The sequence below is a fragment of the Cataglyphis hispanica genome, chromosome 7 (genome assembly GCF_021464435.1).
Source record: "Cataglyphis hispanica isolate Lineage 1 chromosome 7, ULB_Chis1_1.0, whole genome shotgun sequence".
NCBI classification, from domain to species: Eukaryota; Metazoa; Arthropoda; class Insecta; order Hymenoptera; family Formicidae; genus Cataglyphis; species Cataglyphis hispanica.
This window is the reverse complement of record NC_065960.1, coordinates 7,290,330-7,314,373: the sequence shown is the minus strand read 5'-3', so window position 1 is coordinate 7,314,373 and position 24,044 is coordinate 7,290,330. Positions and strand designations below refer to the sequence as shown.

The window sequence follows — 24,044 nt, the reverse complement described above, 5'->3', positions numbered from 1 at the left end:
TTATACGTTGAAGCTTTAATTAAATCGAGGTGCCATCTTTTGAGGGAAGGGGAGAAGGAGGGAGAATACAGGTCGCTTCTTCTGATCCTCGGCGAGTACGTGACGATGATTATTTTCGCACTGGGCGCGATAGCCGCGCGTGTATCGCGGGTATTGTATATATGCAGTCAGTTTTCGCAGTCAACTGCTCACCGAAACCGACAGACGCCGCTTCATGTCGGCTCTGTTTTCGTACATAAAGCGCTTTGTCCGGAAATTAGTCGTGTATAAGTGAAGGCGGCAAAGGGGGTACGTCTCGAATTTCAAAGCGAATTTAACGCAATATTATGCACTCCGGAGTTACGGAGGGTTGCTGATGTTGCTGCATCGCAACCAGCAATTTTAAATCGAAGTTATTTGCGGACGAAACGCGTTTCTCTCCTCTCACGGGACGCTAAGGGATCTCGTTGCGAAGCTTTTCCGTTTTGCGATCGCATAAATATGTATACGACGCTCTACTATACGCACACACACACACACAACACACAAACAACGTGGATTCGCATGGGATATAAAATCAGTCGCGCACACACAATTAGAGTGGAGTTCCTCGTGAGAGGAACGAATTAATTGGCGCCAGGTGATTTTTCGCGACGCCGTTGAATTATTTCTGCATTCGCGTTGCATTACGCGCGACATGTTAATTATCGTAATTACGGATCGGGCACGCGAAACGGGCGTGCATAATACACGTGTCTTGTCGCTCGTGCAATATTCCAAAACAAATTGCCGCCGTGCTTATTACTCATAAACGACGATTAATCGTTACGGCTAAAACAGTGAGCTATCTGCTTTTAATTATTATTTTACACGCTAGCGTAAATTTTGGCTCTGTCGTGCTACATGATGCTATCATTAGTGACGGGATTTTTTTCTGTTGCCGTGCGAACAAAAATAATAATAAAATTACGATCTGCATAAATGTTTGCTTAGCAGAAAAAAAAATATAATATAAAATTATTTAATTCATATTTAATTTACAAAATATTTTATATATAATATATATTTATATTTTATGTATTCTTTATTTTTTATTTCCATTATTATCTTGCGCCTATTATTTTTGTCATCTCTTTAACAATATCACATTTTCGATCACATAATTCTTGGTGTAGCTCGTTAAACAGCTAAAGTCGTTTTCCTTCATCTCTATTTGGCGCGGACGACGACAGCTTCTGTTTGTCCGCTTGCTCTCTCATCCCCTTCCCCCTACGTTTCTCGACTTATATACATTACACGAGCATCCAGCACGAGCCACTACTACCACTAGCGATTCGCGAGACTGTCACGATAAGTCCACTACCACTATATCGGACGCTTGGCGGTTTCCACGCCGCGCTGTGTCTTGGACAAGGTGGAGAGGAATAGCGACGTAGGAATAGAGAGGCGCGGCAGAGGTGGGGAGGGGGGAGAGTGGAGGTGCGGAGGAGTAGGACGTGGAGTAGGTTGCGCGTGCGGCCATTTTGATAATCTCCCACTCCTCCGTCTCGCTCCCTCCTCCCTATCTGTCTCTGTTTCCCTTCTTCCTTTCTCTCGTTCTCACGTATCTCGCTCCTCCTTTCCCGTTGTTTCTCTCATTTCAATCTTTCCGCCCGCTCTTTTTCTCTCTCTTCCTCGCGTTCTCGCGGTGCACGCACGCATATGAAAATCCACTGGACGCATACCGACACGTGCGCGCACACGAGCATCTTTTTCTCGTACTCTCGCGGCATGCACGAGCTCTCGTGATTTCTTCTCTGTCTCTGTTTCTCTCTCTCTTTCTCCTTTTCACTCATTCTCGAGAGAAAAAGAGACAGCGAGTAATAGTAGTAGTAGTAGTAGTAGTAGTAGTAGTAGTAGTAGTAGTAGTAGTAGTAGTAGTAGTAGTAGTAGTAGTAGTAGTAGTAGTAGTAGTAGTAGTAGTAGTAGTTGGCCGTTCCCGTGTCGGCAGTCGCTAGTGTCGCGAATTTCCCCTTCTCTTCCTCCCCATCTCTCTCTCGCTTCCTTTTCTCTTTCCCACTCTTCCTCGTTCGTTCTCCCTCCCTCACCGCGCGCTCTCTCTCGTTGAGCCCGACACGCGTTCGCTCGTCTCGCGTACCGATACATGCGGCTCCCACACACCGTCGCGCGCGCACACAAGTACGTGTGCATCTCGCTCCCGCGTCCCGCGCCCTCTCCCCGTCTCGACCGGAAGGTGCCAGTTTCTCGTCGACCATCGTCTGGCGTGCAACGATCGTTTCGCGCTACGTCTTTTCGGTGTCGTTGTTGCGTCACGTAGTCCTTGCGTCGTCTCTCGATACGATTGTTGTTGATTTTCAATCGACGCGAGGTTTGTTTACGTACGTGAGTGCGTGCACGCGGAGAGGGGGAAAGAGAGAGATAATCACGCGTCGCCTCACGCGTCAACACACAGTGCTGTCGGTGCTGCGTCAAAGCTACTACCGGCTATACTTTCGCGATCGTCGTTTCTCTTCGCGCTACGTCATCATTGATAATATTTTCGACAAGTGCGACGCAGTGTGACTCGCGGGATAGTGCTCTTTCTCTCTTGCGTTCACTTTACGAAAGAAAAAGAGTTCCTCCAATCTTTTCCTTGTGCGCGACAATACAACGAGTAGCAACGGAGCGCGCGCTTCTTGGATTAGCCGCTCCCCTCGTGTGGTGCTTACTTCACGGCGCTAACTCGTACGCGGCCTCGGCGAGAGAATGAGAGTGCCTTCGTTATTGTTACTGTTGTTGTCAACGAGTGTCTCGTGTGATTACCTCGGTGATCGTAGTGATAATCTACCGTCGAGATTGCTTTCCGTCAATCCGACGACGACAGCAGGCGTCATCGTTCTCTTCTCCTGAACGCACGGTGAGCTTTCCCCTTTACCTCCTCCACCCTCCCTCTTTTCCTTCTACTCTCACGAGTGAGCGGAGCTGGCTAGCTTGCGGCGGTTTTATTGCGAAATGGCGCGTAATCGGCCAACATCGCGCGTAATTCTATCGGTACATCGCGCACTGCGTCGTTTAGCGCGAAATGATTTTCTTGTTGTTCGATAAAGCTGCTTTGAATGACAGGCAGTTTGTCAATAATTTATATCGATGAGTTTATGACGCGTAATCACTCAAGATTGAATGGCGCGCAGATAATATTATTGAATTTTTGCTTTCCGCGGATTTCCGTTTTTATACGCGATACGTCGTAATGCTTAATTAGATTTCTAGGAAAGCTGCGCGCGCGAACTATATATTTCTTCTAGTTCAAAATATTACGTGCGAATGTTATAGATAATTTTACAATTATTTATAAATCTAATATATATATATATAATATTTATATTAATTATGAGATTATATGCGCATATGTCTGCCAATACATTTAATTGCGTCTTTTGAATTATCCATCGTTAATTCGTCTGAGAATATTATCTCACAATTAAATATTATACAATTAAATATATTAATTATTTTATAATTAATATTATCTCGTTATATTAAATATTTTTAACGCGTTATTCGTTATTTTATTCTATCTGCGATTTTAGAACCTTCAAATCATTATCGTCCGTAAATATTAATTATCTCATGCGTTACATCGAGAGAATCATCCGTCGAATGTTGTCTCGCGATGATCGATTCGGCTTGAAAAAGTCAAGGTCATCCATCGCGAATCGTGCTTTCAATTCCAGCATTTGATAAAATCGTTGGATAGCCACACGTGTAAGTTTCTCGTGACGTGTAACGATACGTACCTCGCACCTGGCTGGCGATTTCTTATTTTCCTCGCAGGCAAGAAAATCGTCCGATAAATTAACCTCGCGTGAAAAGTCTACGACGACGATGTCGCTCGTAATTATTATCGCAATCTCGCTCTCTCCTTCATTTCTACACTTCGGTAAATTGCGCAAGTGTTTTTCGCGATCATCGGCTATTTTATACATCTTAAGGTCTGCTTGCATTGCACTATTTTCAGAACGACGTGTTTACACGCCGTTTCGATATGAGATCGGTCTTTTCAGGCATGCTGCAAAGTGTGCTATTATAAAGTGCAGTCTCAATTCATATTTGTAATCGATATTTTTAAATTCGAGGGAGGCCATCCTCTATAATTTCATAATTCGTTCCGCTTTATTAAACGCTCTAAACTCTTTATCGCGCTTATTATATATGCGAAATGTAACTGCTGGCAGCGTTTAGTTGGAACATTCCTGCGATGTAAATATACCCCTATTGTCGACTCATGGCTTAATTTGCGCGACAAAAACAAGATCCTCGAAATATAATGCGCTGGAAACAATGAACTCACGTGATTCATGTTGCGGCGTTAACATTGTCGAAGCTTTGCTTTTATGAATCATATTTGCTCGGTGACGTTTCGGTGGGAAATCCGTAGGGCGCGAAGAAAGCAATTTTCTTGCCAGCATTATCGTCACCGGACGATAACACTTCGTCGCCATCGTGCAACTGAAACTCGAACGAGAATGCGCTCGCGTTTTATGACCATTGTTTATAAATGGCTTATAAATCTCTGATTGGGATGCCATATTTTTGTTGCTTCGTGATCTTTTTTAATCTTAAAGATATAGATCCTTCAATTAAGTTTATAATAGTGATAATCCTGAAATTTAGAATTGTGCAAGGATTCTCGAGATACATAAAAAAAAAGGATTTGTCGTAAAGTCTATTACAAAGAAGTGTCGCTCGGCATAGTCAAATACATTCAGAAGTCCATTCTTTGTTATAAAACATATTTGTAAACGAGTTTATTTTTTTACGAAGCTTCAATCAACCAGTCAGACTAAAAAAGCATAAACGCCTCCTCGAAATACCTGCGCGCATGCTTGTATATAATGAAACCCAAAACATCTAACAATGAGTGTTAGTTGACCTTCAACATGCGTCATGGGGTTCTTTTATTCACTTACGTTTGTCACCATCTCTCGATTTTTTGAAATACTGCCGTTTCAGTAACTTTACAGATGTTCAATATATATTTCAATATATCACGAAAAATATGATTTTATTTATTCATATTTTTCTCTCTTTTTCTCAATTTTTAATTTATTATTATGTATTTATATATGTTAAAATATGATAATGAATTATATATAGACTTCATGCAAATGTTGATAATATTATATTTTTTTCAAAGCTAGTTTTGAGCTAAATATATAATTTATTAATTACAAGTAAAATTAAAAATTACGCGAGTTGGATGTCGCGTTGTGTTTCGCGAAATTGCGCTTTTTTAAGAAACACATTGAGAATGTTAGGAGTCGCATTGTATCCTTCCGTGTTGCAAGAAGCAGGAAAAACGTCGCAGGTCATTCCGAGCGACGTTTTACAGCCGATCCATCTCCGTCCATAAAATAAATCTCGTTATTTTACGGACCGGTCACGTGTCCTGGATTTTCTCTCTCGAGACTTTATCATTGTCCAAGGAGGATGAATCTTTTCCCGCTTCGGCCGCGTTTTTCTCGGCACAGCAGGTGGGGAGGGGGAGGGAGTGCGTTCTTTAGTGACGTCACGAAAAAGCGAGGTCAAAGGCCCAAAAATGTTAAAGATCAAAATAAAGTTTGAGGAATACGATATATGCATTTCTGAACTTTTTTATCGATGAACTTTTATTGGTTTTTGATCATAGAATTATTAAATTATTTCTTTGGCAATAAATTTTAAATTAAATTTTTTTTTTTATTTTTTATGGAATTATAGTTAATATGAAATCAGTGATTCGCATATTGTATATTTTGATATATTTTATTGTGTGTGCATAACTCGATATCCGATTTCGACATCTTTTTACATCACCATATTATATATGAGATTGTTTAAATGGAGAGAAAGAGACTAATTTAGTCAGTAAAATTTTATGATTTATCGACTTGGATTTTATATCAATTTGTCATCCTGTTTCGCATCACCTTTTTTTAATGCTTTCTCGCTCACTCGAATTTTCCATTTTCATAATATCCGGTATACACAATAAAATCTCATTAGCTATCTTCTATTTCTCATTAATAATCCAGTTTAAGCAGAAATACTTACTTCAGACATTTTAATTTTTTTATTTTTCCGAAGCGCGGTTACATTTTTAGACACGCCGATAGTCGCTAATTAATTACCCAACTGAATGGAATACTGACGTCACTACCAATGTTATTTTTCTCGAAGCACGAAAACATTTGTCGTCTTCGTTACAAATGTCCTGAAAAAAAAGCATAAATAATTCAGTTGTTAATAAGAATTTAATTATTTATGAGTTCATTTTTTTTATATTTTTTTGTATATTAAGAATATATTTTTTTTTCTAATATAAATTAAATATTTAGTTGGAAGAATTATTTTATATCTGAAAATCTCTCTTTCTCTCACGATTTTCTTTCTTATGATTTTTATTGATTGTATTTCTTATCGATAGAGAAATATAAGTGTGATAAAATGTAACTTATTTTTTTTTTAATAGAAAAAAAAACTGAAATACTAATTATTGAAATGATAATAAATACATATTTTGTCGCGCCTACGATTTATTATTTCTTCTTGGTCGCGTGTCGTCGCGTCTAACTTGCGTCTTATAAACGAGAAAACAAGAAGGAGAAAGAGAGAAAGATGATTAAGAAGAAAGAAAAAGATCCAATATTAACGTCGAGGAATTGCAGTGGCCTTTTAAAAATGGTCTCATAAGACACGTCAATTTGTGTCGAAAACACCGGGTCAAAGTGTCACGATTGCATACATAGTAATATATGCACGCCTACACACACATGTATAGTATAATATATGCACTTCATTTATATATGCATAGAGATTGAAGCCAACAACAAGAGATGCATTTATCGTTCAATTAATGTAATATATCAGAAGAAATAAAAACAGTATTTACGTTACGGTTTTTCTTCTTTTTTAAATTAAGTTGAAGTTAAAATTATTTAATTAAGGCATAAAAGAGATTCTATAAAATTAATTAAATTTTCTAATTGTGTTTTTTAATAATGTAATTTTTTAAATATAATTATACATATAGAAACGTATATTTTAGTTTTGAATTTAATTATTAGATAATGAAATATTTATATTTATATTAATTTGAATAAAATTAATAAATTGATGAACAGTAATTGCGAACTAGATACAGTATATCAATTGAGATTTTTTCCAACATTATAATTAATTCCATCATTTAGAGATATTTACGATACGCCAATGATTTATGAGTGTGGATCTTATGGGTCTCTGGGAAGGAAAATGCAGAGAAATAAGGCAGGATACTTTACTAGTACACTCGGTGGTTCGAAAAGAAGGTGGAGCGATAAATTTTATTGACGTTACAGAGGCACGTGTGTTATCTTGTCTCGCAAGAAAATTTCGAATTCACGCGAAGAAAGTCGTGCGTTTATGGTCACCGTTAAAAGAGTTCGGAACGGCGGAAAAAATCCTACCGTCGTAAAAGAGTAATCGAAGAATGCCGTTATTGCCGAACAGTAAGAGGTGCTGATGCTCTCGTGGAGCGCCAAGGCATTGTCGAAGCGATCTCCTCGTGCGAACACAGTGTTCACCGCCGGATTTGCAACTTGATAAAATTATTTTTTACCAAAGCTAATAAGAATCGATTTTGTCTCTATACAATTTACGAAACTACACTCTGTTGTTTACAAATATAAGAAAGATCTCGTGTACATTTTATTATCGTGTTTTTCTAATATAAAAGGATTTCTCAATTTATTTTTATTTTTCGAAAAAGATGTCTCCTGCTTCTCGCGAGCAACAAGCATTTTTACACATATCTTATATTCATGAATTCAACTAACCATCCATGTGCCGTCATTGGATATATTACGTAAGCGATTATGTTCGCAATGAATAAGCCGTAACTGGACGTACAGACTTTAATTTTTACCAAGGTGATATGAGAAGTTAAACGTTTGGAGCTGGCATTGCCATTAGATATGTTCAATGCCAACGCGTTAGAAGAGAAAATTGTAATGTTACTTCGTCAAGAGAGAGAGACAGAGAGAGAACTGCTTTTTTCTCTTTCTGTTTGTCCATGTAAACTCCGTGGCTGAAATTTCAATATCGTCATTTGAATATCACCAAACAACGAGGTTTTGAATACTTCTCGATAATAATTTCTCGATTTTTGTGAAAAATCATTTGAATACACTGGTTTTATTAATATTTTTATTTATTTATTTATTTTATTTAGTTTTCATTAATTTATCAATAATTACAATTAATAAAGAATAAATAATTATCTACATACAATTAATTGCTAATAATTAATATTACCGTTGAAATCGCGGATATAAAATGAATTTATTTGTGAATTGCGGGAACGGCTTTTGTCAACACGGATTATTTCCGCGAGTTGTTAGCGATCTCCAGGTTAAGCGAGTGCAATTTGTTTCTCACGAAAATATTCAAATGAGCAACGCGCCAGATGTATTCTCAGAAGATGATATTCGCTCAATGATCTCTCGAGGTCGCGTTTAATTTCGCGCGATAGCGCCGAAGCATCGACGAGAGTGGCAACGATAGTGGCTTAAATCTCTTTAATAAGAGTACATTTAAGGAGATTAGTGACGCGAACGGCGAATGCTACTCTCTGCTTTCGAAGGTCATGAAACCGGCGTCTTATTGCCGCCATGCGAGAAACGATGTCAGTGTGTCAGTGTCAATGGAGCCGAGTCATCGGGTCCAACTTGCATCGTGATTTAACGGGGGAAGATGATTTCGCTAATCCACTCTGTAGTATTGATTCCTATCCGTAACGGTGTCAACAAGCGAGCAAGAGAGAGAGAGAGAGAGAGAGAGGTGGGCGGAGGGGGGGGGGAAGAAGCGAGAACGTGGATAATGTAACTTGCACGTAATATCTACATTATTAGAGGAGATTGAATTAATTTCCGATGCCTCTGTGACATGTTACTTTGCCATTGTTGCTTTTAGGCGGTTAACGCGTTATTTTGGATTATTTAATAAGTTTCTGCAATGTCTCTCCGCAATAGTCTTACAATATATTTACATGTATGATTAATATCGCGGTTGTGGCTGACATTCATATTATACGGTTGGTAAGCTTAAGTGAAATATTGTTTTTTTTTTTTTTTAATTTTTTATTTAAAATAAAGTGTAAAAAAATATGAAGCAAAACTATACTCATTATTTAACGCGACGAGAAATATTTTTTTTCTGATTGTGAGAACTTGAATACTTTGATTTAAATATAAAGAGACTAAAAATAGCGAAAATATTTTTGTTCTGAGCACAGTAGAATATCCCAGTTTAAATATCTAGAGATACAGAAATATTATTTCGATATTCTTTGTTGACTCTAAATATGAAACAATAAAACTCCACAAACAGGAGATGAACTCTTAGAAGTTGAAATCTTGAAATAACGGAATATGTATATATTTATGAAATCAACTATTTAATATATTTTTTAAATTATTTTACACAATTTTAAATCTAGATACGTTGTTAGATAAACACGGCACTAAATATAGTGAAGTAACAACGATTATCTCATTTGTTTTGCAAATCGCTACTCGAAAGCTATTTTTGTCCTCGCGGTTACATAGTTGCACATAAAAGCACGACACGCTTATGATAAATTGTAACGGAAAATGCTCGCGGAGATCGCGGAAAGAAAATTGCAATAAATCGGTAAATATGCTTGCGAGAAAGAGAGAAAGAGAGAGAAATAGAAAGAAAGACAGAATGTTCAAGAGGAGGCTATCGAATTGTCGGGAATTCGCAAACGCGCAATCCGCTGTTTAGCCTTCGCGCCGAGCTTAAAATAAACGCGACAACTCACTTGCTCGTTTCTCTTTCTATCTCTCTCTTTCGCGTCTCGCCCGTCACCGTATTTTCCTGCTTTCTCAGCATATGTTGTCGTCGTGATCGTTTCTTGCCGCTGCTTTGCCACCATTTTCGATGATTTCCTACGACGAGTTTATTCATGAAACTATAATTTTATTCGCGTTTCTTTTATGGGATATTTCGATGAAACGTTTGTTGAGATTTAATCACTGATTAAAATCCTTGAAATTTACTTAATATTTTTATAAGAAGATTTCACATTCAAATAGAACGGACTTTATATTTTAATAGAAAAAATTTGATACTTGATGTCAAGCTAGAAAATTTAAGATCGGTTGATAAATAAAGTTTACGAGAGATATACTTGTAATATTCCATTGTAACTCGCTATCTTAACTAGAAGCATTTCCTGGGGCGTGCGACAGTCACGATCTAAAATGGACGTCGTCACTCCTAGTTCGTGTTAACTGGAACGCTTCTCATGCCTCTCTTTAGCGTTCGCTGAGTGGTTAACGAAGCCCGCCGTGTCGAATTTGCGACACATGCGCTACGTGCGTGTGTGTGTGTGCGCGTGTATATAAGTGTACTGTGCGGTCTCACGCGTGCTCGCTCGCACGGGTGAGCGGCTCTTTAAAGCATGCACAAGAGGCCAACACTGTGCGAGAGAGATGGATGAATCTTTATTACTTTGTTGAAGTTTATCGTCTGTCTTCGGAGACATTTCGAATAAGAAGTTCTGTCATGAATTTATGCTTATTTCGTATACTGCAATTTTGTGTATACAAGAAGAAATCGAAATAATATAAATATGCTTAGACGAAAATTTAAAATTTTTTCTAAAAATATATATATATATATATTTTTTTTATTTTAAATAGTAGCTTTCGCAAGAGATGATCATTTATGTTGTAATATGAACAGTCAGTTTTGCATTTATCCACGAAATTGAATTGTGTCCTTGCATCTTAACATTAATTAAATATGCGCGATTCGCAAATAAATGCGTGTCTGAAATTTATGATTATTATTATTTAAAAATTATAATTTTGAGTACATAATTGGTATATTTTTACTACTTAATACTTGACAAAAAGTTTCATTAATCATCACAGAGCATTAGTTATTATGAATTTCATGTGGTATGGTATACATTATGCGATATATTTATCTCTCATAAATTTACTCTTTATTCGCCATAGCATCATTTTTTATATTGTATTGCGATATGAAAATGACGCATCAAGTTGCTATAACGGGCGAATAAAATCGATTGCTTCCTTTCACATCGTCTCCTCCCTGCCCGATCGCTATAGGGAAAATGATCGCGCATTAAATCGTCGCGTTATTTGACATTCGAACGTCACGCTGATGTCGACGCGTGCGACCGAGCCGAGTTCCTTCGCGGAAGCGTCACACATTTCATCATGCGGTATGTCGTAACCGGCTCTCCTTATCGCCAGTTCCATTTTCATTCTGTACGCTACATGGCAGCAAGACTGCTTTCATCGTTATTAACCCTACTGTACGCGGTAACGGTATTGTGTATTATATTATGAACATTATTTCTCGACAACGTTTCTATTTCTTTTGCTGTGGCTCTCATTTTTCCAGTCATACATTTGTACAAATATCGTCTTGTATTTAAAACATTTCTTTAAGGCTTTTATCTTGAATTTGATTATTTTATATAAATTAAATAATATAAATAATTCAAAGTCATATATTGTATACATACATAAAATCATACGTTAATAATTTTTAAATACTAGTAATAATTTTTTTATGTATATTTATATATTTCGTTTTCTTCCGCTTATGTTTTTTTTATAATTGAATTATTTCGTTTGCTCTAAATTATATTGCGAAGGAAGTCACATCGATAGGGTTGCAAAGGTCCACGAGCTCTCGTTCGACATTTACAAAGTAGCGAACCGAGCGGAAAGAACCGAGCAACGCGCTTGATGTCCCTCGTAAAACATAGCCACAGTGTTTTATTGGCCGACCAAGAAGACGATCCCTTCGTCGTGGGTGGAGTAGTCGATAATGCAATAATCCTTTATCGTGCAATTGAAAAGGACAGGCTTAGGGGATTGGGGAGAACGGAAGGATATTCTCCGGTCACACACACCGAACGACTCGGATACGATGACATTTTTACGAACTGACGACATAAATCGACTTGTCCGCGACTCGGATAAGGAGCACTGAAAACAGTTCGCTGGTTTCATTTTCCTCTGCACCCTTTGTCTCCAGAGGATTTTGCGAAAAAGAGAAAAGGATGAAAGACTAGCGTGTAAAATACCGGAATAATATAACTGAATACAATGTTGATTTTAGCTGAGGAAGATTTTCACATATAATCTCGTATATTATATTAGCGTAAATGAAGTATAAAAGTAGATGATTATTACATGAATTAGAGATTAGTCTGGTTTTTAATAATATTTTCAAATTAATAATTAGAAGCAATTTATGATTATAAGAGTAGCACGGAAACTTGTCAACAATGTCAAGAGGTATTTCTAACCACAAGAACGGTTGATAAATCACGTTGAGAAGCAAATTGCGGCATACGTCGATGAAAACACCGATAGCTGATGCCGCTCTATAACCGTGTAATCCGGGATTTAAAGCCAAGACGATGGATCGGGACGACGGATTAGAAACTCGGTGGTAATAGGCGTCGAACGCGGATCGACGAAGAAGAGGCGCGCGGTTTTAAGGCAGATGAAGTCGGATTTTCGATTTGTATTTCAACAGTTCAAACACAGTTCATTCACTCCTATCTCTGCCTTTCGCATTAATTTTACTTTCAGCCTTTTTTACACACTCAGGGAGAGAGTGCAATACATTTATTTTTATCTTATTGAAAACTTTCGAGAAATAACAGCTGCGTGAATATATTTTTAAACTTTTTTCTCTTTATGTGTGTTTTTATTATTTTCATACACAATATAATATGCAATGTGATTATATTATATCGTTACAAATTATGAAATTATCGATTAATGTACATATTCTGTTTTGTCTCTGGAGGGACGTAAATCACATTAAAACAACAGTAAACGCTTTTCTATCTTTCTTTTTCGCTTTGTGTATCTCCTCTTTCTATTTATCGGCTGATGCGAATCGCAGCTGGCGAGGGCCGCTTTAAATCATCCCTTTCTCATTACCATTTCAAATGGGCCGCGATTAACGCGAATTAATTATCTACGATGGCAATATTCCGCCTCCGGGGCGAACCGGGGCGTCGCTACTAAACGTTCGTTCGAACGACAAGGAGAAAAATTTACTTCGAGCTGCACATTCATTACTTTAGTATTAAAAAAAAAAATATGTATATATTATAAATGGGCTAATTTGGTCGTTGGCCACGGAAGAGGCGCGAATTAATCTTCGAAGGATTAAATCGATCGTGACGCGAATCGGAAAATGCCGTGGAAGAATCGCGATACTTAAAAGTATATTAAATGAGTACAATAAAATTTAGAATACTACTAGATTTTACGCTTGCAATAAGAATAATAAATCGCAATAATGATAAAACGATAAAACGATAATATGGTAAATAAATGCTTTAAAAGTTTATCTCACGTAATTTTGTTTCTAAAAGGTAAAGGTTTCTAAAGTAAGAAAAAATAAAATAGTGAAAATGTGAAACTGTTGATATACATTATTTTCTTTCTTTAAAAGTTTATTATTTACAATAATATTAAAATATTTTTTGACGAAAAATAAATTCCGCACTTCCATCTTTAAAATTTTATAGTATTGCACGTATGGAAATGAACAATAATTTGATTAAACATTCTTTGACATATTTTGTACGATGCTGCGAAAAAAGAAGTTAATTCGATTCAATATTTATGGTGCAAACGTACATGGATTATCGTCTGCCCCATGAACATGGTCTATGATTGATTGTTGTGCACACACGGGTAAAAATCGCAGACGAAAGAATCGACACGAAAAATAGCGAATGCCGGACCCGAAAAGGCAGTCGATTTCATTACAAGAGCGAGCGATGGTTTCGATACGCGGCTCTCCATAGACACCCCACTGTTGACAGTTGATTGTGCCAGATTGTTAATCGAACATTTTTGAAAACTGTCCGATCCATTCCTCGCGCGAGACTATCCGGATTTCGATCGTGCAAACATCCAACAGAGAGAAACGCTCACCATTTGTCGAGAGCGGTCCGAGTTCGTTAGCTCGATGAACTTCGACCGTTCTGTGACAATGTCCCTAGATATTCAATAAAGCTGAGCCAACGAGCCGACCGTGGTGTTAGCTTGGAATTTTGCTTCCTCGCGTAGATTTGGAATAGAGAGATGCTATTGATGCCTTCTCGTTTTTTTGTTTTTTGTTTTTTTTTTTTTTTTATGCGGAGAATCGAGAAAGAAATTTTCATTAAATTAATCCTCCATCAGCGTCAAATAATTCTAACTTTTCTTATTAATTAACAAAACTTAAATCTTTAAAAACAATCAATTGAAGCAACATCAAAATTCTTCTTAGCCATGCAAAAGTTTTAAAGTTGAAATAGAGATACTGTAGGATGAAACTGTATTTGAGCGTCCTAAGGTTAAATTTATTTGTCTACGAGATTCCCACTCACATTTTGTTTCGGAGCGTTATGAGATTGCGATTAGCGACAAGCGACTTAGCTGGGAAACGAGCGGTCGGTTTTTCTCTGGCATCGATTTAGTTAAGAGTATACTTTCTAGAGCTGATTTAGCGAAGCATGAAGCGGCGCGGCGAAAAGAAAAAGAGAAGCCCGACGAGAGACACGCAGAGGATGTCGGGGTATCGATCGAGAAAGTGTCACGTGCGCGACGCGAAGAGAGGAGACTGCATTCGGGGCCGAGGAAATATTCACGCGGCTAAACGTGCAATCTGAATTCATATGTGTGTGTGTGTGTGTGTGTGTGTGTGTGTGCGCGTGCGAAATGGACTCCAATGGAATAAACGGATACCAACGGGAACAAGCGTGTGCGCACTGTGCGGGGACACAAATAGAGCCGTTCTTAACTTGGCTCGATTACACCATGCGGGTCACGGGGAAATTACCGAGTCGCTTACATGCACGAGACCGGGAAGGCGATTAAACTTTCCGTCGGATATTTCTTGCTGTCACGAATAATAAGCAGCTTTGAATTAATAAGATAGGAGAGCGCGCACACTTACGCGAAAATGGATGCTATCCAATCATACTTTGAATTATTATTTCAGCGAAAAGTATCGATCATGTGATTTCGATTATTACAACGTGCACGATGTGTCTCGAAAGTTCTTCTATTAAGATCAGAAATATTTTGCAGAAACTAATAGGAGCTATGATATAATATTGAATATTAGAGATTATCGCGCTTCAAGTTTTCACTTTTAATCGAAATATTTTATAGAAAATCAGGATTGCTTACATAATGTTTTTCGAATTGCTAATTTATTATTTAGCATTTACATTAACTTTTGCAATCTCTTATATAACGCACGACCCTTTCTCCGTAACATTTAAGATATCGGTGTTCCCTGTCAGATATTGCGCATGTGTTAAAAAAATGTTCCTCGATCGAAAATGCCCACTCGATTTTACACGTGTTAGCATATCTTTGTGGAGAAAAGTTTCTGCCTCGATTAAAAAAAGAAAAAAAATAAATAAATAAAAATAAACCTGCTCTCGGATTTTCTTCGCGCTCACAGATTCTCGTTGTTGTACATTACTTATGTTAATACATTCGGAAATATTCCGCAATGATCGTAAGAGTATATCATGGCGCGTGAGACATTAGCATCATGCCTTGACAAGTCGTGCAACGTATGTCAGATAACACATATATGAAGGAAAATGGTCCGACCGACCTTTAAACGTCTATTTAAAGCACTCTTTGCTCCACTCACTATTTTGATTGCGACGTGCTGTGAGTTGAAATACAAAAAGATTGATAATGGGAATTTATACAAGATATTTCGCGGATGAAGGCTGTTACAACATAAAAAATATGATATAACACAGAAATATATTCTTAGAAAAGAACCTCTCTCTTTAAAAGTTGGTGTTTTAATAATTATTGTATAATTTTATATAACATATTAAGTTTTATCTTTTTTTTTTAAATTTAGTAACATTTATATCTCCAAGTCCTTATTTCAAAAATGTGTTGTTTCACTTATTACATTAATTTAAATTTAAAAAAAGCTATTATTATATTAGTTTTTCTTTTTAATTATAGTGATTAGAACGATTTATTAATCAAAGGGGAGAAAAAACCTTCTTTGCATAAAGTTATATATAAAGTTATATATTAGCCATTCTTACAGTTTTTAGCAGTTTATTCCATTGAATAAAGTCTGGGATAATAAAAATCGGAATTTACCATGGCTTTTTCCATTTACTCTGAACTTTTCCTATCAACTCTGACTTTTAACTGTAAATGGCAGCATTATTACAAAATCGTAGTATCTTGTTCGTTTTTACACATAATGTCGGCGTCACCGGAAATGCGACTAAACAGGTGTTTGCGCCAGCTGCAAACGCCCTCGCTATGCTTCGTCACGAATCCCTTCTCTGTTCCGTCTTCCTCTTCGCCTTGTCTTGACTTTTCGTTTCCCGTCTGCGTCCATGCTTTTTAAAAGATCGATAGTTATTCTCGGCGTCGCGTCATATAAGCAACAAAATTCCTCCGTGAATTTTCACTTTTGAAAGATAAAAGCATTCCTTTGTTTGTCGATACTCGTGTCTAACAATTAGTATAATTATGACCAATAATGATAGACGATATTATGAATTCAATATTAAAATATTGAACATTTGACGATATGAAAAAATGGCGACAAGTCTATTATTATGGTTCATTGCTTTTCATTATTTATAAATGTATTGCTGTTATATAAACTTTTAAGGCTGTATTATGAAGATAAAAATGTGTTCCTTACATTTTTTATTATTTTTTTATTATTATAATAGTGTGTTGGGGCATTTTATGTGAATTGGAACTGACCGGATGGATAATTTTTTGGTTTGCAGCGTGGAACGAGACCGGCTTCGGGAGCGAGAGCGACAGGCACGCGCGGCGATGTCGGTTCAGGCAGAGCAGGCGGCTGCGGGAGGCGGTCCTGATACGAGACACCATCATCACCACCATCATAACCACGTGCATCATCACTCCAATATACATGTCTCCACACCGAACCTCTTCCGTGGTGGTCCCGTCAGGGTGAGTAGATTTTCCATTTATTTCCCGTCTGCGATCGGCGAGACTTTTTCCACCACGCGTCGCTTCATATACACTCGTGTATGGCGTTATTGATTATTTCTTTGGAAATATTCGAGCGAATACTCGTTCACAAATGGGATTCACACAGATGCTTTTTTTTTATTTCTAAAATATTTCAAAATATGATGGAGATACGAACTTACTTGGAGAGAAAATTTAATTTTAAAGAGATTACGTTTTTATTGCTAAATACTTTAATATCGATTTTACTCTGTGACTAATATTTTAAATATAACTGTGCGAGTGTCACACTAAGCTAATCTAACAAACGCTATACCGCGATAAAGTATTTCCGCAAATGGAAATTAAAACAGTTGCTGTCTACCGGCCATTAATTCATTTTCCACGATATAATGTTTTTTCTCTCTCTCTCTCTCTCTCTCTCTCTCTCTTTCTCTTTTTTGATGAAGAGGATAGCGTTGTGTGTCAGTTAAATTGACACACCGAACATTTCGCGGTTTTTTTTTTTCTCATTTACTGGCATGACGTTAAAAATGTTTCTGCACGGGGAAATGAAAGTAGCGACGAATGCTGACCTGTCGATCAATTTCGCCGCACACGATTGCATCTCGTCGTGCGCATTTAACGTTATCGAGTTCTAAAACGAGCAGATCTATTTTTCCTATTAAATGGCATTTTATTAAGCACGACGATTTGCTTACTGTTCCGCGATAGTTGCAAAGTCGCGAATAATTAAAGAGATAGAGGCGAGAAAATCGGGCTTACGTCCTTTTCTTATCGCTCGTCATCTTTATTCAGGCAGGATCTCGACCTTTCACGTTTGTCCGATCGCTTAATAGATTTTTCTCTTGCGCTTTAAGAGCCGTCTCGCTCCTTTTCCCCGCATCTTTTCACTTCCGTCTAGAGTTAGTAATCGGAGGCACTTCGCCAAGTAGACCGCTTCAATTAACGTTAACCGATAGCCTTCCACTTTGGTCTTCGGCCTGTATATAAATCCACCATAATTTGCGGCGTTTTAATGAATCTTCTCTCAATCACAACCATTAATCATATTCGATTTGAATCCGTGAATAAAGTAGATATCGGAATTCTCGCTTGGTCTTTAAAATATCGAGAGCAAGCGGGTGTATTACTATTATTAATCATACGGATAAAATTTTACGAATAATGAGCTTAAAGATTTGCAATAACGTATATTTATCGACGTCGATATGTGGAAAATCCCAATCGCGTAGTCACTTAAGCGTTACGACAGAATAACTGCGCGATTAATGTACGATTTAATCGGAACATCATCGGATTTTACGCAAAATCTTTTTGCAAACAGAAACGTGTTTCAACATAATAAATATAGCATCTGTTGTTCGTCAAAATTTTATAATTTTATAATTCGTGATAGAACGCGCGATATAATTATCCTTGCATCGAGATTTTTCAATTTTAATTCTTGTTTTGCACATTTTTTGACAATTATCATTTATACATATATGTAATCATGAATTAATTACTACATATCAACGCACGTAAATTGACGTTTTGTATGGTTTATACATTTATTTTGGAAAGCAGCATCTGAGATTCGGCTTCTTTAAACTGTCCTTTCGCGCGTTCTCCTTTGTTCAATCGCGGAAAATTTCATGGCCCTCACAATCCTTAAAGCTTTTCCGACTACAATCTCGAATCCGGCGCGGACGATAGCGGCAGCTGCTGCTGCTGCCTTGAGGGCCTACAGGGAAACCTCATATACGGCCATTATGGCGAAGTCAAGGACCCGTCGGGTCTTTCTCGTGGCTCGTAAACATGACCTTCTTCTTTCCCCCTTATTCCCTCCTCTCTGCTCACTTTCGCCTTCTGGTTTTATTCGTGCTGTTCTCCTCCGGGATTGCTTTCGCCGAAATTTATTTCTAATCTACGATGCTTCAGTTAGGAAAAGGATGATGCCCTTTTTTTGGAGGAGAATCGTGCTATAAATATAGATTGAAAAAGACGAGTTTGCGCGCATTTGGCTTTTTAATCGATTGTTAAGAAAAAGGATCGTTTTAAATAGCTTCTGTCTATTTGAAAGTAGTCTGTCAATTTTGAAAGTAGTTTTGGCTAATAGAATTTTACGGAGGGATAATAATCTCAATTATATACACTTAGCAAGAGTTTTTCTTGCGGAAAGTCGTCCTCAAGATTCAGATTTATGGGAGAATAAAATTAGATGTTATATCGAACGAAAAGGAATCATTTTATTACAGCAATTGGCGGCGGGCGATGAAAGCACCAATCGGTAGAATTATTATTAATTTACGTGATTGAAATTTTCTCCGATTTTACAACCGGTTTCTACGTGATTGCGATGTGAGATTAAAGTTGACATTTGAATAAATTAATCGACTTTAGCTTCCCGAATGCTTTTACACACGCGATAAAAATGAAAGAAAAATTCAGTTTCCTTCGTCTTGTTAAGTCGCTTAATTATATAATAGCATTCTCTCATTACACACTCGCACACGGCTTTGGATCGTTAATACTATTTCTTTTGCGGGGTGCGAATGAACCTCAGCCCCGATTGGTTCTTTCGCGTACTCAACAGGTGTTTTCTCGACTTTTAATCTTTTTTAATGAGCATTTTACGAGACTGCAGATAGAGTCGATTGAATTTTCTCAAATATTGTCCGAGTTTTTAATCACATTTTTAATATATATTTTATTGACATATAGATACATCTTTGCTAGAGTAAAGAATCTTGATTTCTTTAACATGATTCCGACAATCGTATAAGTGTATGTTTATATAATTTTTTTCCGTATATATTTTATTCACATATATACATATGCAAATATTTTCGATATACATATATTGTGTGCACGTTATTATTCGCATTGACGTTATATAAATTGCTCATAAATTTGTCGAGACAAATGAGAGAATCAAGCCGCGTATGTCAGTTTCTAAATACAGTTATTCCGAAGGGAGACATGTCATCCGTTTCTTTACTGAAACATGGCTGGGAAGTTTCCGATAGAAGTGCAACGCGCCGGTTCCATAACAACCATAACTGTAACTGCGCGTTAGTAACCGTACGATGAGTCGCGAAGCCGCTTGGCGTCTTCGTCGTCCAGGCGGAACGCAGAAACGGGAAGCTCCGCGGCAACTCTCTCAGAAGGAGAAAGAGAGAGAGAGAGAGAGGGAGAGAAAAGGAAAGCGAATTGGAAAAGGAGAAGGGAATGGATAGAGAGGATGGGGGAGAAAATGGCGCCGGTTTCTTACGGATTCGATCAGCTTTTACGACTTTGCTTCTCTCTTTTTCTCACACATTCTCTCTTTCTCTCTTTTACGGTCCCCTCTTTGAAGCGCAGCCGCAAACAGAAAAACGGATTCCGCGACTTTTCCGCGACGCGTCACGTAACGCGTCCTCGGAATACCGTACCCGGATACCGCATTTTCAATATTAGGGAACGTGATGTGCTGATGCGTCACGTAAGGACGACGTGAATTATCGACTATAATCTGCGCGATTATTCGCGTGGCGCCAAAATATGCACGTGCGCGTTGACGTATACTATAGTCCCCGAATTGATTAATGCGGAAACGCGGTATGTGAATTATTGAGTTCGGTGAATGAATGGTGGATTTAAATATCGCAAATAAACAGAAGAGACGTCTAAGAGTTCGCACACGTACGTAGATTTGTATTGTTTGGAAAATTAAAAAAAAAATAGATTCTATAATTCAAGAGACAATAGACCCTTCTAAAAAGCTATAGAACTAAATAAACTTAAATAAGTAAATTATAATTAATAAATATAATACACTATTTTTTTTATATTAATATGAAGTGTAGAAAAGATTTACTATTTTTAAAGTTTAAAATCAACATTTTACTTTCAATAAATCGTTTTTCTTCTTCCACTTCTCTAGATTTTTCTTTTGAACTTCGTGTACATCTCTTCATTGAAATAGGAACTTACATTTTACGCTGTTATGTTCCTACGTCTATTGGGGATTGTTATCCCGATTGTTCGTCGTGAAAATTCCCTCGAGTATGCGCTCGCGATATAGTTTATCCGTGTTCCACCTTGATGTTTAAAGTTCGCCGAAGTTAAAGCTCGCTAGTTGGGAGATTATTCGGTCGGATAAAACGATACGGATCGTCTTAGGAGAGACGCTATTAGTCGTGTCCTAGTGAAGCCAGAACCTACGTTCTCTAATAGTCTCGATACATGATCTTATATCTTTTATCGATGCGGCCAAAACAAAAGACAAATTAATTAACAATTAAATATTTCATTGTTACAATATAAAACAGCCACTTTCCTCTCTTTATTGAAAAAAAAAACTCTATTCATCGCGTCCGAAATTTCAATTCTAAAATAATACCGATTTTTCAATTATCGGTCTTTTAACTTTGATCAGCATCCGATCGCGAAATACGATTATGGAGCCTCGTCGGAATCTCGCGGATGGAGTACCTCGGCATGCGAGTCATCCGCGTAGATGGAAATAAAGATGCTGTACGTGCGAGGAGAGGGCGGTTATTGCGCGCGGCTCGACTGTTCGAGCGAGAAGTGGCTACGACGTTCAGCGGAGTCGTGCGTATTTTATTTATTACCGAGATTAACGGCGCGCATTTGCATCTCTATATAGCGAGAACCGTGTCCGGTGAAAATTCGCTGCGAGCGTACGATCGCGAAAGAGAGAAACATTATGACAGGTTTCGTGCGCATTCGATGCAATATATGGTTCATGCGCAGTAATGATTAAATTTTATTTTTCAAACGGGCCAAAAATTACAGTATGAAATAAATAAATAAATTGCAACTCGATATTTTTCAGAGAGAGCAAGAATAACTCTTATAATTAAAGAATATCCAACTATTTCGGAATAGATTATACATATTGAATGATTCAGAATTGGGATTTTTGGAGGTCTTATTACCAATCTACGAATCTAAATATATTAAAATAAACGATTTATTATGTTGCGAAAGCTACGTAGAATTTGATTTAGTACGATTACAATTGAAGCAAAAGAAGAATATAGATAGAGATATTATGAATATATCGTATATTATTGAGGAATTCATTGTTTGTGTGGAGAGTGTAATGCTGTAAACTGAAATTATCATTTTTACGCGCGAACAGTTTTTTACTTTGTATTTGTCCGTGGACACGATTTGTCAAAAGTCGCTCTTCGCACACTTGTGGATGTCAGCACGAACGATAAAGTTATTTGTCGTCTTTCGCGAGAAAAACGCGTTCCTTATGACACAACGTACGCGACACGCGTTTTATTCCTTTACGCGAAAGATAAGAGGGATTTCTCGTCTCCCGCGGCTTCTTCTTTCCTTTCCTTCACGAGAAAATGTGTTCAAACATAGACGGGGCCGGGTTGAAGCCTCTCCTTCTTTCTCTCTCTCTCTCTCTTTCTCTTTTCTGCATTACCTTTGAAACTGCTACAGTAAACGAGAGCGCTACTTTCTTATTGCACGAGCACCGCTTTTATCTGGATTCAAGAGCAAGCCGCAATGAAATATGACAATAAAATGTATAAAGAAAGCGCGTGGATACAAATAAGGATATTTCCTACGTGACACAAGTAATTTTTATTTAGTCAGTCATTGATAAATTTTAAACATACATATTATTCGAATTTAATATAATTTAAAAATCATTCCTCATGTTATCACAAGCTTCAACCACAAAACAAAATTTTATATTTGGTTGCAATATTTTTTTGTTATGCGATACGGTGTGGTTGTAACAGCACATTTATTACATTATAAAATACGAGTCGTATATACATCGTGAGAATATCTCGCAATCGTAAAAGCGCGTTTGCACACGGCTAAGATGCACAACAGTTGTTACGTGTGTTTGTGTATATATTTACACATTATACACACACACACATTTCCGGGTGCTGTCGTCACGTGCCGATATTATTCTTCCGGCATGACGTCGCGATATGCTTCTGTTAAACGCGCCGGAACTAAAGAGGGCAAAGAAACATCACGTTGCATCGCATCGCATCGCGGTGAGGATCCGCGAGCAGCAACGTATCGGGAAAGATATAATATTTTCCGGTGTTCTTTCGTGGGCGGACGATCGGGAGATTCTGTCTGTATCCTGTCGGATATAACGTGCATCTATATATTGACTTTACGTTTGAGCGAAGCCGCGCCGCATCGTAGAAAAGCGAGGAAGAAAACCTAGAATAATAAGAGAACGAGGAGAAGCCGGAAGCTCGAATTTTCGACGATGAACGCCAAGCGGAAACTTCAGCTCGACGTTACCACCCCGCGGCGATCTCCGCCAATTTTTGCCATACTGTATATAGCACACCATAGTATAGATCATTAACCAGTTTTCCTGAAAACTGAAAAATATTAGATTCTTTTATTACTTAACGTTTATCTGCTTTTAATAATAAGCAAAATATACGCTTTATTATCTTTTTCATATAGATACATTTTTTACATTATATTTTTATATATTTTGGTACATATAATAAAAATAATACTCGAATATATTCGAGCAAATGAAAGAAATAGCTTCAATTGTATAAAAAAAAAAAATTTAGAGAATTATTTTTTTAACTTTGAAATGTTTTCATCTAAATATGATACATTTGAATATCTTTTATATTATCATTTTAATTTGAAAAATTTTTCATATTTATTATAGATACGCGCTTTCTTTCTGCTTCTCTCTTTTTCTCAAAAAGCTTTTATCGAATATGTAACTTCACCCACGATAATGATATGTGTTACGTAATGCGGCTTTTGTTACGCCACAAAATAGCAATGTCCCGGTCGTTTAAGCGGACGCGCGTTTAACGAGTCGTTTCTTGCCGCTGAAATCTCGATTACCGGCGGGAAATATTGTGCGTTTATTAATACACCGTGGATGAATGTCATTGCCGCGTGAGTGTGCGGAGAGCTGCGCGTGTAATTAAACACTCCGCGGTCATAATCTTGCTTTTGAAACGATGG

General features: G+C 37.4%; 1 protein-coding gene across 7 annotated transcripts in view; it reads left to right on the top strand.

The window, feature by feature from the left end:
• Window positions 1–24,044, top strand: part of LOC126851015 (AF4/FMR2 family member lilli) — a 181,065-nt gene that overhangs the window by 64,364 nt on the left and 92,657 nt on the right. For 6 of the 7 annotated variants that reach the window (XM_050594533.1, XM_050594539.1, XM_050594537.1 and 3 more), the window contains one exon: window positions 16,853–17,042. In XM_050594533.1, the coding sequence (XP_050450490.1) occupies window positions 16,853–17,042 (190 nt within the window). Of the gene's footprint in view, window positions 1–2,214; window positions 2,876–16,852; window positions 17,043–24,044 lie in introns of those variants that run through there. The other variant, XM_050594540.1, reaches the window with a different exon arrangement.